This window comes from Eurosta solidaginis, chromosome 4, assembly GCF_040869045.1.
Source record: "Eurosta solidaginis isolate ZX-2024a chromosome 4, ASM4086904v1, whole genome shotgun sequence".
Lineage (NCBI taxonomy): Eukaryota > Metazoa > Arthropoda > Insecta > Diptera > Tephritidae > Eurosta > Eurosta solidaginis.
Window position 1 is genome coordinate 124,721,864 of NC_090322.1, and position 14,846 is coordinate 124,736,709.

A 14,846-nucleotide genomic window follows, 5' to 3' on the forward strand; every position below is an offset into this window, starting at 1 on the left:
TCAATCAAATTTTTTTTCGATCCTGATGATTTCGATATATGGAAGTCTATATCTATCTCGATTCCTTTATACCTGTACAACCAACCGTTATCCAATCAAAGTTAATATACTGAGCTCTGCTCAACTGAGTATAAAAATGGCGGAGTAACGAATTTTTGAATGCGCGAGGAACAAGAAAAACAGTTTTTTAACAATAACTTGAAAATTTCGGGGTGTTAGAAAATTTTGAAACACGGCATCTTGATCTACTGATCAAGACCTACAACGGACACTAGGTCGCTATTAAAGTGCAAAATCGGTGTAGCACAGTGTAATATATAAGATATTAAACATTTTTAACAAAACTCGGTTCAAGAGAATATGATTCTAAAGCGGGATCGATGGATTCGTGTAATGTCAATTGCATGTCTTAAAAATGACTATTTCGCCCTATTTATTTTCTGATAACTTAGCGAAATTGATGTATTCATTTAGGCCAAGCTTCTCTTCGAATTTGCGTAGTGCTCTTTTAAGTTTTCCCTACAAATTGGCCGGACGGGATACATGTTTTATGCTTTTCATAACAGATATACACTCGGAGTGTTTGGCAAATCACTTCCGAGGAGCGACCCCGATTAGAAAAACTTATTTTAATTGCAAAAACATTTTTTTTTATGTTTTCTATGTCGCTTAACGAAAAAACTCACAAAATGCTGCGAGCCTACTTGCTATAGAATAAAATATTTTTGGGACACCGGCGTCCAGTATGGGCGAAAGAGCTAAACAAAGTGTGCATATTTAGGATGGTTACAGTTTCATGTTATTTAATGTATTAAACTTGCCGTTTATAAATTTCCAAACACTTAACGAAGGCCTGAGAGGTAACATGAGTGGCCAAACAGCTAACACAACCCTATGTATTTCTTGTGTTTTAATGTGGCATTTTGCATCAGCTGGTTTAATTTTTTATAGGCAAGCGGAAGAGAAAGACATTAAAAAAAATAAAGTATGTAAATTTCTATAATGTAAAAATTCATGTAAAAATTTAGACCTAATTAATATTAATAAGAATTTTGAAAGGTGTCCGCAGGTAGTGTGTTAACTGATTCAAGATGTCAGGTGTTACTTTGCCAATAAGCTGTTATTTATTAAACAATGTTGAAAAAACTCGGAAATCATTAAAGATAAATATACGGGCCACCCTAATATACTATATTTATTGAGCGATATAAAATGAAAATTTGATTTCTTGTTCAGAGGTTTTTTAATTCTTTGTCGTTTAACAAAATGTATAGCATTTTCTAATATATGAATGGTCCCTAGGCCGTATCGATAAAATAAAAGTTCGCCAATTACCCGCAATATGAAATATAATATTCGCTGATCATAAATTTTTCGCTGTATCTTAATATTTTTTTAATGGAGAATTTTTATTCAACTATCAATATTGAAGTGAAGTGATTTAAATACAAATGCCGTATCCACTCCTTTAAGGAAAGTTGTGAATCTTAACTCTGACCTCTTAAGTGGTAAAACCACCCTGCCAACCACCAGCAGTTTGTTTGTACCTAAAACATTTCATGAATTTGCTTACTAGGAATATATGCGGAGGACCTTTCAATCCAGTGTCGGTATATTACGGTTTTGATTATGCAACAGATTCGTCGCATCTTCAGACTTCACCTCACATGGCATCCTTGCCCTGCCTCTGCAAGTATGTAAAAACACCCTTTATATACTTTAAGTGGTTATTATTGTTCTGCCTTATCGACTCAACTCTATTGTTTCCATATACATCTGCCCCTATGAACTCCTACATCTGTTAGCGTCACAGTCAGAAACTGCGTCGTCGCTCCGTTCATCTTATTTTGGGCAATCGGCGTCGCAGCATTTTGTTTCTTTAGAATCTCAGAGTCTCTGCTTCAGCACATTTTTAGCTTATGAATCACTTTGTAGAAGCAGCTCCATTTGCCACGATAAGGCCACCTTTACTACGCAAGGCGACCCAGTGAGGGGAAGGCTCTGTTCAAATTCAGCCCATTCCACGCCTGCAAGCGCATATGCAACTCATCTAAATAGAGGATCTAAGTCCGAAATGCAGTGACAAGCTACCTGCCTTAGCAATGGCTTAACCTTCATAAGTTCTTCAAAATTATTCACGTTCAAGTTCTTTGGGTCAAATTTGACCCAAGCGGTAAAGTTGTGGTACAAAACTAAACATACTAAAATGTTGTATAAAATATAGCATATTATATTTAGCATTTATTTCAATCTTTTCCTTTTGATTTCGCAAAACTAAGCTAGAAACACATATTTTAATACAGTGTATGGAATAAAAATATAATACGAATTATTTAAATTCAAGAAAAAACAAGTAAGGAAGGTTAAGTTCGGGTGTAACCGAACATTACATACTCAGTTGAGAGCTATGGTGACAACATAAGGGAAAATATGCATGTAGGAAAATGAACCGAGGGTAACCCTGGAATGTGTTTGTATGACATGTGTGTCAAATGAAAGGCATTAAAGAGTATTTTATGAGGGAGTGGGCCATAGTTCTATAGGTGGACGCCATTTAGAGATATTGCCATAAAGGTGGACCAGGGGTGACTCTATAATGTGTTTCTACGATATGGGTATCAAATGAAAGGTATTAATGAGGGTTTTAAAAGGGAGTGGTGGTAATTGTATATGTGAAGGCGTTATCCAGATATCGACCAAAATGTGGACCAGGGTGACCCAGAACATCATCTGTTGGATACCGCTAATTTATTTATATATGTAACATCACGAACAGTATTCCCGCCAAGATTTCAAGGGTTTTTTATTTCGCCCTGCAGAACTTTTTCATTTTCTTCTACTTAATATGGTAGGTGCCACACCCATTTTACAAAATTTTTTCTAAAGTTATATTTTGCGTCAATAAACCAATCCAATTACCATGTTTCATCCCTTTTTTCGTATTTGATATAGAATTATGGCATTTTTTTCATTTTTCGCAATTTTCGATATCGAAAAACCGGGCGTGGTCATAGTCGGATTTCGGCCATTTTTTATACCAATACAAAGTGAGTTCAGATAAGTACGTGAACTGAGATATATCGATTTTTGCTCAAGTTGTCGTGTTAACGGCTGAGCGGAAGGACAGACGGTCGACTGTGTATAAAAACAGGGCGTGGCTTCAACCGATTTCGCCCTTTTTCACAGTAAATTTTTGGGCGGAACCACGCCCATTTTGAAATTTTCTTTTTTTTTGTATTTTGTTGCACCATATCATTACTGGAGTTGAATGTTGACATAATTTACTTATATACTGTAAAGATATTCAATTCTTTGTTAAAATTTGACTTAAAAAATTTTTTTTTAAAAGTGGGCGTGTTCTTCATCCGATTTTTCTAATTTTTATTTAGCACATATATAGTTATAGTAGTAACATTCCTGCCAAATTTCATCATGATATCTTCAATGACTGCCAAATTACAGCTCGCAAAACTTTTAAATTACCTTCTTTTAAAAGTGGGCGGTGCCACGCCCATTGTCCAAAATTTTACTAATTTTCTATTCTGCGTCATAAGGTCAGCCCACCTATTAAGTTTCATCACTTTATCCGTCTTTGGAAATGAATTATCGCATTTTTTCGGTTTTTCGAAATTTTCGATATCGAGAAAGTGGACGTGGTTATAGTCTGATATCGTTCATTTGAAATAGCGATCTGAGATGAGTACCCAGGAACCTACATACCAAATTTCATCAAGATACCTCAAAATTTACTCAAGTTATCGTGTTAACGGACAGACGGACGGACATGGCTCAATAAATTTTTTTTTTTTTTTGATACTGATGATTTTGATATATGGAAGCCTATATCTATCTCGATTCCTTTATACCTGTACAACCAACCGTTATCCAATCAAAGTTAATATACTCTGTGAGCTCTGCTCAACTGAGTGTAATAATTGAATTGATGGCAAAATTATATCTAGATAATTCAAGTTTTTAATTATTGCATCGGTTACATAAAACAATAGTTTTTGAATGCTCCTTACATACAAAGGTTTCACAAATGATACAGACTAATCCAGTTTTATTATCTGACTTCTGGCATAGTTGGCATCGACGTCTTTTTGTTGTACTTTTGTCTGGTCTTAACTCCAATCTTGCTGAAATAGACGGCTGTTGATCGTGTTGATCCAAATTCTCTTAGCGATTTCCCGACAAAATTTAGCCCTTGTTATCGTTTCTCTTTTTTTATATAAGGCGCTGTAAGCTGGAGGCCTACGTTCTTCAAGAAGTGCCGGCGTTTGCTAAATACAACTTAGGGCCAACGATTTGTCTTTCTTTTGCAAGTATAACAGGACACAACCTTATCTAACGTATCTGCACAGCCTTTACACTTGTTATAATCCAATATTATTTGAGGTTTTTTGTCTTCGCGATCACTTATTTCTGAGCTATGATGCAAAGTGATAAGCAGAAGAACTAGTCCGTTTTTATTTGGGATGTAAGATAGCAGAGTGGTGTTCTCTGTAAAACAAAATGTCGAAGAATAAAGAAGTCTTCGTTTAGTTGTTACTAACTCTGACGGCAACTCAGGCTTATTTTTGCGAATGGTTCCAACTAAAGTAATGTGTTTTTTCAGTAGTTTTTGTTAAAGTTGATAAGATGTGAAAACATTTTCTGCAGTTACATTGTGCCTTTTAAGTTCAGCTGTCAAATCAAGAACTACATGCATACCTTGGTTTTTTATGGACATGGCTCCTATATCTTTGCCTGTATACGGTTGGATACTCCAGGCATAGCTTGTAACCGCATCACAAAGAAGCCAAAATTGTATCCCATATTTTGCTGGGTTTGATGGTATGTATTGTCGGAATGGGCATCTTCCTCTAAATGCTACCAGCTGCTCATCGATTGTTACATCTTGTGAAGGGTTATAAAGTTTGGGCATCAAGTCAACCCACGGATTCCACAGCTCACGTATCGGTGCAAACTTGTCTACCATTCGCCGTTGGCTCCGAGTGTCTCTATTGTCGAACCTTATTACTCTTGAAATAACTTTGAACCTTTTTAATGGCATAATTGCTCCAAATATGGGTCTTCCTCTTTCAGGGTGCCATAAACTTTCGGTACTTTCATTATTTGACCGATACACTCCAGCTAACAAAAGTAAACCAATAAATGCAAATATTTCAATATCGTCGATATTTTCCATGGGGGCTCTTCCATATCTATTGTTATAAGGCGCCTTTGAATATCTTATTTGTCCATTTTTTTAAACGAAGTCCTCAGTGAAAATATTTGCGTCATTACTTTGACTATCACTTTCACTATCTGACGACTCAGCGTATTCAATGTTATCTTCACTTGCTGGACAAGATTCCTCTTCGTTTGATACTTCATTCAATAGGACCTCTATTTAACTATCTTTTATTTTCTTTGAAGCCATTTTTCTTAGCGTTCAAATTTATTCGTGCTACTCTTTCCGTGTTTATTTTACTACTGAATCAGTTTTGCAAGCAAACATTTTTAGTTCACTCACAAAGAAATAATCTGGGGATTCCCCGAAATAAAAGCACTAACGCAATAAAAGGAAGCGAGACAAACATATGTCTATAAGCGTTTATTTTTAATTTATAGACGTTAGAAAAGCGGAAGTTCGCCAAAAAGATTAACGAGCAAATCAAAAATAATAGTACGTTTACAATGGGTCAAACTTGACCCGAAGACCCTATTTGTAAAAAATTGTATATCAATAAAAGTAGTAAATATATGAGTTCAAAATCATTAGTACATTTGTGGCTTCTAAAATGAATAAAAGTTATAAAATATAAAAAATTATATCCTCAAGCTTTTCCAGAAAAACCGATTTTCTTCCCAAAATGGGTCACATTTGACTCGAAGACCTTATAAAGGTTATTATTATTATATAGTGGAAAAGAAACTGAAACCAGAATTCGAGGGATAAGATATATGATACAATGTTAGTTTCTGCCATACTTCGTGGATTAATACGCGGAACTACAGATACGTCCACGTGAAACTCCGGCAGAGTATTTTGAGGTTGGGTTTGATTGTTTGCCGGCTGCATATTCAAGCTAATTTACCAAGTGTAAAATAAGAAGAACAGATAACGGAAAAGTAAAAAGGGTTTCATAAAACTAAAATGTTAAAACGTATTAAATGAGTGTTGCTGGTTTTCTTCTACACAGCTGAATAACGTTGCCACTCATATTTTCCGGCAGATACAGTTCTTGCATGTTTTTGGACTGTTGTAGCGCTCAACACCGAGCTGGAACCGCCTGTTAAACGTCAAAAATTACCAAGCAATTGAAAGAAAAAGGCAGGTGGAATTGCAAACAAAAAAAATTGTTTGGGACGTTTGTATTTTAAGGATATGGTAGCGCTGTTTGAAAAGAGAATGCCAAAACACACTTTACGTCAAATGTTGGCAGTTTGGGAGAAGAAAAGGGTATCTTTCAATATTTGTATCATGGTCAGACGATAATCGCAAAAGAGGCGCTGGCGGGTAGAGTGAAGTATCCGCGCGAGCACAAATCGAGAACTTGACTTTCACTTATATTGGCGATATTGGGCTTTTGATACGATCTAATATTCCTAATAGTAAATACATACATATATACATATTTTCGTGGGTACATTCAAACAAAATACTGCAAAAAAGCATATACGAATTTATCCTCGAAACTATTAATAATCGAATGAAGAAATGCGTGGACGCCAACTTATTTTTTTAGTTTTTGAGGATAGCATTGAAAAATCATATGTAAATATTCAAATTAATTCAGAATTTTGAGATTTTGTGAATTTATTTCAGTAAGTGGGGCCCCCCTAACACTTCTGAACTAATTTGTGTGTTATGTTAAATTCTATTTTTAAAAATAAAAAGCTCTTTTCTTCAGACATTATCGGAATCGAAACACAAAAAATAAAAATATTTCGAAAAAAACGCATACAGGCATAGGTTAACCAGTCCATACTAATGTGTGTGCGTGTGTGTAAAAGTACATATGTACAAATAAACATGCATAGCTGACCATAAAACAATTTGTTTCTACGGTTAATAAATAAATTGACTTATGAAATGAATTTTCTTAAAGACAATTTTTATATATCACAAAAGTTGGACATTTTAAATGTGGGCAAAATGCGAAGAAATTGAGAAATTTAAAACTGGTCATTATTTATTGTACGTATATATGTATGTATATAGTTTTGTATACAATGAAAATCTATTTCGAACACTTTCGAGGTTATTTTTAGAGAAATAATGCTCATAGTTGCAAAAAAAAACTTCTGAATTTTCGACAACAGGCAGTTTGCAAATGATCTCATTCTCAAATAAATTGGTTTATATGTACCTAAGCAGTGCAATTGGTTCAGCCAATTAATTATTTTCTAAAAAGAGTCTCTATAACTCACCTTCTTTTGTTGCTTCTCCCATGCAGGATCCAGAAGTCCTTCGCGTTCCCATTCTTCCTCTTGTTCCATATAGCCATCTCCATACTCCATGGAGAGTCCATTCTCCATCATCATTTTGATTGTTTTATTGTTGTTTTTGTCTTATTACTTACTATCTGTTTAATTTTGTATCGGAGATTTTTGTAGAGTATTTTATTTTTTTTTTTTCGTTTCTAAAATTGTTGATTTGTTTCAATTAGTAAAATCATGTAAAATGATTTATTTTTGTAGTTGAATTTTAGGTGGAAGATTTGAAGGAGGCGTTATTAAAGTGCACTTTAATTCGTTCGGAGTAATCTTAAAATTATATCTGAAATCCCAAAAAAATAAATAAAAATATATTTTTTAGTTTTATAGACACAAGTGGAAAAAGTTATAAATTTTATATCTGGTCGAATTATTCCATCATAACTTTTTTAATTGTTAACTTTTTATTTAAATAAATCACTAAACTATTTAATTTAATTTAAACAATTCGTCACAGTTCATCACTTCTAAAAACGTTAACGTAAAAATTTTTATTCTGTACATTTTATTAAAGGTACATATTTCAAATATTCTGCGATAGGAGTAGCCTAAGTTGTATAACACTCATCAAAAATAGTTCCTCTTTTCTGATATAATTTGCTTTATATATATTTTTTTCATTTAGTATATCTGTGTATGTACGTATACAATATATGTACATAAAGTAGGTATATAGCGATGCATGCAGAAATGCAAATACATATATATCAGTGAATAATAACTATTTATTTATTTTGTTTCTTTTTTTTTTTATTTTTTTTTTTTAAATTCCAAATTTCCACAAAGCCTTCATTTGTATACTATATATTGTCAATAAGCTAAGAAAAAAAAATTAATGAAAAACTATATAAAAACCGTTTTTGATAACTACGTGTCGCTTGAAAAGAGAATGACCCGCTCGCGTTGGAAGCCAACTCAAAACTAATACTGCGCCAATGATCAACGTTTGGACAAACTGAGCCCCCAAAGCAATGAAAAATGCGATGCAATCGCACGGTAATCTTACCGATGCTCAATTTCACTTCTCGTTTATACGATTGTACCCACAAATACAATATTTATATATGCATCTAGGTATATATGCATGTACATATATATCTTGCGATGTGAAATTGTGCAAACATATGCTTGATCTGAAGTAAACAAACGGTATAGCGAGTAAAACGTACCTACACTAACGTTTAAAAAGTAAGCACATTTGTATACCCATTGTTCTTGTACACAAGGGTATTATAACTTTAACAGATAACGGTAGTACGTCATGGCCTTTTTATTTAGCGGATTTGTTAAGGAATTCTACTAACAAACTAACACTTTTGGATTGCAGCCTTTATTCCTTTTATTGGAATAATAAATATATTTTTTTAGTCATTATTCCTTTTTGTTAGTCCCGACTAAATATTTTTTTTTTGCATTCCCCATGAGGAATAATAAAATTTAAAAGCATTCCTCATGTGAAAAATGGTTTATGATCATATATTTTTATATAAAGAAACGATAATTCGACCTTTACAATCTTACTTACTTACTTAATTGGCGCTTAACCGTCTAAACGGTTATGGCCGTCCAACAAGGCGCGCCAGTCGCTCCTTCGCTCCGCCAACCGGCGCCAATTGGTCACACCAAGGGAGTTTAAATCGTTTTCCACCTGGTCCTTCCAACGGAGTGGGGGCCGCCCTCTAACTCTGCTTCCATAGGCGGGTTCCGATAGAAACACTTTCTTGGCCGGAGCATCATCTTTCATTCGCATAACATGGCCTAGCCAGCGCAGCCACTGCGTTTTAATTCGCTGGACTATGTTGATGTCTGCGTATAGCTCGTACAGCTCATCATTAAATCTTCTTCGGTACTCGCCATCGCCAACGCGTAGAGGTCCATAAATCTTTCGAAGAACTTTTCTCTCGAACACTCCCAAAGCCGCTTCATCTGCTGTTGTCATGGTCCATGCTTCTGCCCCATATAGCAGGACGGGTACGATAAGTGACTTGTAGAGTATGATTTTCGTTCGCCGAGAGAGGACTTTACTTTTCAATTGCCTACCTAGTCCAAAGTAGCATTTATTGGCAAGATTGATTCTTCGCTGGATTTCAGTGCTGATGTTGTTGCTAATGTTGATGCTGGTTCCCAAATAAACGAAGTCTTTTACTATTTCGAAATTATGGCTGCCAACAGTAGCGTGGTTGCCAAGGCGCATATGCGCTGACTCTTTGCTCGATGACAGCAGGTACTTCGTTTTGTCCTCATTCACCATCAAACCCATCTTTACCGCTTCTTTTTCCAGCTTGGAGTAAGCAGAACTAACAGCGCGGGTGTTTAGGCCGATGATATCAATGTCATCAGCATATGCCAGTAATTGCACGCTTTTATAGTATATTGTTCCAGTGCGGTTAAGTTCTGCAGCTAGTATAATTTTCTCCAGCATTAAATTAAAGAAATCGCACGATAGGGGGTCACCCTGTCTGAAACCTCGTTTAGTTTCGAACGGCTCGGAGAGGTCCTTCCCAATTCTGACTGAGCTGATGGTGTTGCTCAACGTCATTTTGCACAGCCGTATAAGTTTTGCGGGGAAACCAAATTCAGACATAGCGGCATATAGGCAGCTCCTTTTCGTGCTGTCGAAGGCGGCTTTAAAGTCGACGAAGAGGTGATGTGTGTCGATTCTCTTTTCACGGGTTTTTTCCAAGATTTGGCGCATTGTGAAAATCTGGTCGATGGTAGATTTACCAGGTCTGAAGCCGCACTGATAAGGTCCAATCAGCCGGTTCACGGTGGGCTTCAATCTTTCGCACAATACACTTGAAAGGACCTTATATGCGATATTAAGAAGGCTGATTCCACGATAGTTGGTGCATTTTGCAGTATCCCCCTTCTTGTGGACTGGGCAAAGAACACTTAGATTCCAACCGTCGGGCATGCTTTCGTCCGCCCATATTTTGCTAAGAAGCTGCTGCATGCGCCTTACCAACTCCTCGCCGCCGAACTTGAATAGCTCCGCAGGCAATCCATCAGCGCCCACGGCCTTGTTGTTTTTCAATCTGGTTATTGCTATTCTAACTTCGTCATAATCGGGCGGGGGGACATATATTCCATCATCATCGATTGTGGGATCGGGTTCTTCATCTCTGCGCGGTGAATTGCTGCCTCCATTTAGGAGAGCAGAGAAGTGTTCCCTCCATAATCTAAGCACTCTCTGGACATCAGTTACAAGGTCGCCGTTTTCATTCCTACAGGAGTTTGCCCCGGTCTTAAAACCTTCCGTCTGTCGCCGTATTTTTTGGTAGAATTTTCGGGCGTTATTCCTGGTGGCTAGCAGCTCAAGCTCCTCGCACTCACGCCTTTATGCTTCTGCTTTTTTCTTCCTGAAAAGGCGTCTCGCTTCCCTTTTCAACTCACGATAGCGTTCACACACTCCTCTTGTCGCGCTCGCTTTTAACGTAGCCCTGTAGGCAGCGTCTTTTCTTTCGGTTGCAACGCGGCATTCTTCATCATACCAGTTGTTTTTTCGTGGCCGCCGGTAACCAATTTTTTCCTCGGCGGCAGTATGAAGTGCTTTGGAGATATGCTCCCACTGCTCCTGTATTCCTTCAGGATGAGTTGTGCCCTCAGAGAGCAGGTGTGAGAGTCGAGTTGCGAAATCATTGGCAGTCTGTTGTGATTGAAGCTTTTCGACGTCTAGCTTTCCTTGTGTTTTTTGTTCCTTGTTTTTAGCCGCGTTGAGGCGGGTGCGTATTTTGGCTGCAACGAGATAATGGTCCGAATCGATGTTAGGTCCTCGGATCGTTCGCACATCTAAAACACTGGAGGCATGCCGTCCGTCTATCACAACGTGATCGATCTGATTGCGAGTATTTCGATCAGGAGACAGCCATGTAGCTTGATGTATCTTTTTATGCATGAACCTCGTGCTTGATATGACCATGTTTCGAGCACCGGCAAATCAAAAGAGCAAATTATTGAATTATAAGTTTTTCAGTGCCAATTTAAAGAACATTTAAAGTAAAAGTTAGCTTTACTCTGCCAGTTTGGCCTTTTCAACTAATATGAACAGTTAAATTCTCTAAAATAATAAACTCCTAATTTCGCGGTTTGGTTACTCGGTAAGAAAATATCACAATATATACATATACGCCTTCTGGTCTCCTGAACGGAGAAAGATAGATCAACGATGGACTCATCGGGGATAAAGTCAATATCGGTCATATCGAACTAGTTTATTAGCTGTTTTTTTTTTTTACGCGCATGTACATATACACTTGAACTTTATATGGACTGCTAAGAGCATAACTTTATCTGCACTTAGGAAATAGTTGCGCATAAAATTAGTACAGAAATTGTGTGTCTCAACTATGCTCCACTCTCAATTTTGGTATGCGTTATACACTGCGACCGAAAAAGTGCGTGTCTTCGCTGTTTCTCCACACAATACTACTATGTGTAATTGCCGATGAGCGTTCTTTTAGTCCCAAGCGCAGATGTATACGCCAGTAAAAACATACATATACCCCGCGTATTTGCGTATTAGGATGACGGATATATGTGGAGTACCTTTCCATAATGTGTCGGTATATCACAGTTTTGATTATGCAACAGGATCGAACCGTCCCAGACTTCGCGTCACATGGGTTTCTTGCTCTGCCTGTGAAAGCTTTGGAAAAACTCCTTTAAATATTTCAAGGTGTTAATATTGTTAAGGCTTATCAAATTAACTACGTTGTTTTGATAGACATATGCCCATAGGAATTCCTACATCTATTAGCGTCACCGCCAGAAACTGCTTCGTCGCTCCGTTCATCGTCTTATGGACAACCGGAGTCGCAGCATTTTGCTTCTTTTAGAGTAAAACCGGTGTCTCTGTAACACCACACTTTAGCTTATCAAACACTTTGTAACACAAGACGCGATATACCACCGAGGAAATTTAGGCCGAGCTTTTCTTACAATTTGCGTCTTGCTCTTTTTTAATTTTTCTTACAAATTGGCGGTACGGGACTTACATGTTTTAACTGTTTGAAATACAACTAAAATGCCGCATACACAAAGTAGAGGAAAATCTGGGGTGGTTTTCCGTATTTCGATATCGATCAAGAACGAGTATAAAATAATCGTTTTCGCTTTCCGTAACACAAACGTTCGATACAAACTGTTCGATACCAAATTAGGTGTCGAATTGCCTTTTTGAAAGTTACAATTTTATGCTTTGTTGATTATTTAGGGAATGATTTTTTCTTCAGAGATTAACAAACAAACGCTATTTATAAAAGAAAATATTTTGGTAGCTCGAAAAAGCTTTCTAAACACCCTTTGAAATCTGCAAACGAAAGAGATCATACCAAGATACGGGAACTAAAATGGCATCATCGAGCGTTCGATATCGACTTGAAGTATCGAATCAACGAGTGTCGACTATCGAATTACGGAAAGCCACCCCTGTATACTTCTTTAAGGAGAGTAGAACTTCTTAAATTACAGCCTCTTAAACCATTAAAATAACAAAATATATAAGGCGCGCTAACCTCCGAAGAGATTTTAGTCTAGAATTTCTCTTCCAAATTGCGGCGTGCTCCTTTTTAATTTTTCCTACAAATTGGCGGGAATGGACCTGCATGTTTTATGTCGACTCCGAACGGCATCTGCAAGGCAGATGAGTTTTCAATGAGAAGCTTTTCATTGCATAAACGCACTCGGAGTTCTTGCTAAATCACTGCCGAGGGGCGACCCCGCTTATAAAAACTTTCTTCTAATTGAAACAAACTGTTTCTAAAATGTTGATGTTGCTTTGCCCGGGGCGTGAGCCTAGGATCTTCGGTGTGATAGGCGGAGCACGCCACCACCACACCACGGTGGCCGCTGCTCTGCAGTTTATTTTTCCTCCTCCAACATTTCGAGTATTGTGACTTTGTCTTGTTTTTGCTCTAGGTACAACACATTTGTCTCTTTGCTTATTTGGATACGGGTATATGCGGAATAGCTTTCAATCCCGTGTCGGTATATTAGGGTTTTGATTATGCAACAGCGTCACTAGCGTTACAATCAGGAACAGCTTCGTCGCTCTGTTCATCTTCCTATGGACAACCAGAGTCGCAGATTTTTCTTCTTTAACAATATCAGAGTAAATTCGGAGCTTATCAATCACTTCGTAGAAGCAGCGCGCTTTGCTATGATAAGGCCACCGTTACTTTGTGAAAGGAAGCCTTCGTTCAAATACAGCGCAATTGACGCGGGCAAGCGCCTTAGCCACTCAGCTACATAATAGGGCTAAGCCACAACATCAGTGACAAGCTGCCGGTCATGAAAAAAGATTGAGATCTCCAGAACATCAGTAACTCCAACGTTCATTTTACCACAATTTACTCCAAAAATGGAGAAGCAGTAGGAAGTTTACCGTTGCATATACATAGATACAAATATATTTGCATACAGCATAGCAATGTTCCAAGCAGCCTGCTATACTGAAACATTATTTGCGTAGTTCTTTTTTTATGGCCTGTAAACATAATACATCCCTAGTGCTTATGCATGAGGTGACTTGCCAGTCGAGGAGATTGATTGAGAATTTCTGCTCCAACTTTCAACTCAAAGATGTGGAACGGTTATTTTCTTAAAAAGGCACATCAAGATAGGTAGTAATTCTATACGACAGCATGACCCTCTTAATACATGTCCAAAAATATCGGGACGGGTATCAAAAGTATCCAGGAATCCGAAAACAGAATGCAAAAATGTAGCGTCTATCAAAAGATATTCACGAGAAACCGAGCCGGCGGCTCTAAAGCGGGGGTGGCATCCACATTGCGCAGAACTCCATTCTGCATTGACGCCTTTCAGTCGCACTTCTTTAAAATTATCCTGAGCGGTCCACCAATGGTTTGGGATCAAAATTAAATCCGTGCAAAATCCCTTTGTATAAAATTTGTTTTCTTGTGTATAAAAAAATTACAACATCAGGATTATCGATCCTGGGCTAAAAACGCTTCTCTTGACACCCCTCCCGATAGTTTGGACGTGTCGTCGTGCCTTCGTAAAGCATTACTAAAAACGCTTCCATGGTATCAGCAGGTTCTTCCGAATGCTATATTAAAATGTAAGAATTGAAGGCGAATTCAGTACCAGGTGTTGTTATCCCAACAGCTGATTGCTTCTTCTTGATTATTTTCCATACAACGCCTTGTACAACAATGTGTCAGTTAAACGAAATAAATTAAAATTTTTTGACTTAACATTCTTCTGCACGGCGAATTGGTTGAATTCGCTTTGCCACTACCTGGTATAGATTCGCCTTGTTTTCCATACAACGTCTGGTACAGCTATGTGCCAGTTAATGCCAAGGACAAATATGATTTTTTTTTGTCAAGAGATGACTT

General features: G+C 37.3%; 1 protein-coding gene across 4 annotated transcripts in view; it reads right to left on the reverse strand.

Annotated features, from left to right (window-relative positions):
* Actn (alpha actinin) overlaps positions 1-8,498 on the reverse strand; it is a 112,264-nt gene extending 103,766 nt beyond the window's left edge. For 3 of the 4 annotated variants that reach the window (XM_067782772.1, XM_067782771.1, XM_067782769.1), the window contains exons 1-2: positions 8,357-8,498; positions 7,420-7,768 (exon numbers count right to left, since the gene is read on the reverse strand). In XM_067782772.1, the coding sequence (XP_067638873.1) occupies positions 7,420-7,533 (114 nt within the window). In that variant the 5' untranslated portion in view covers positions 7,534-7,768; positions 8,357-8,498. Of the gene's footprint in view, positions 1-7,419; positions 7,769-8,340 lie in introns of all 4 variants that reach the window. The other variant, XM_067782770.1, reaches the window with a different exon arrangement.
* Positions 8,499-14,846: the final 6,348 nt, after the last annotated feature.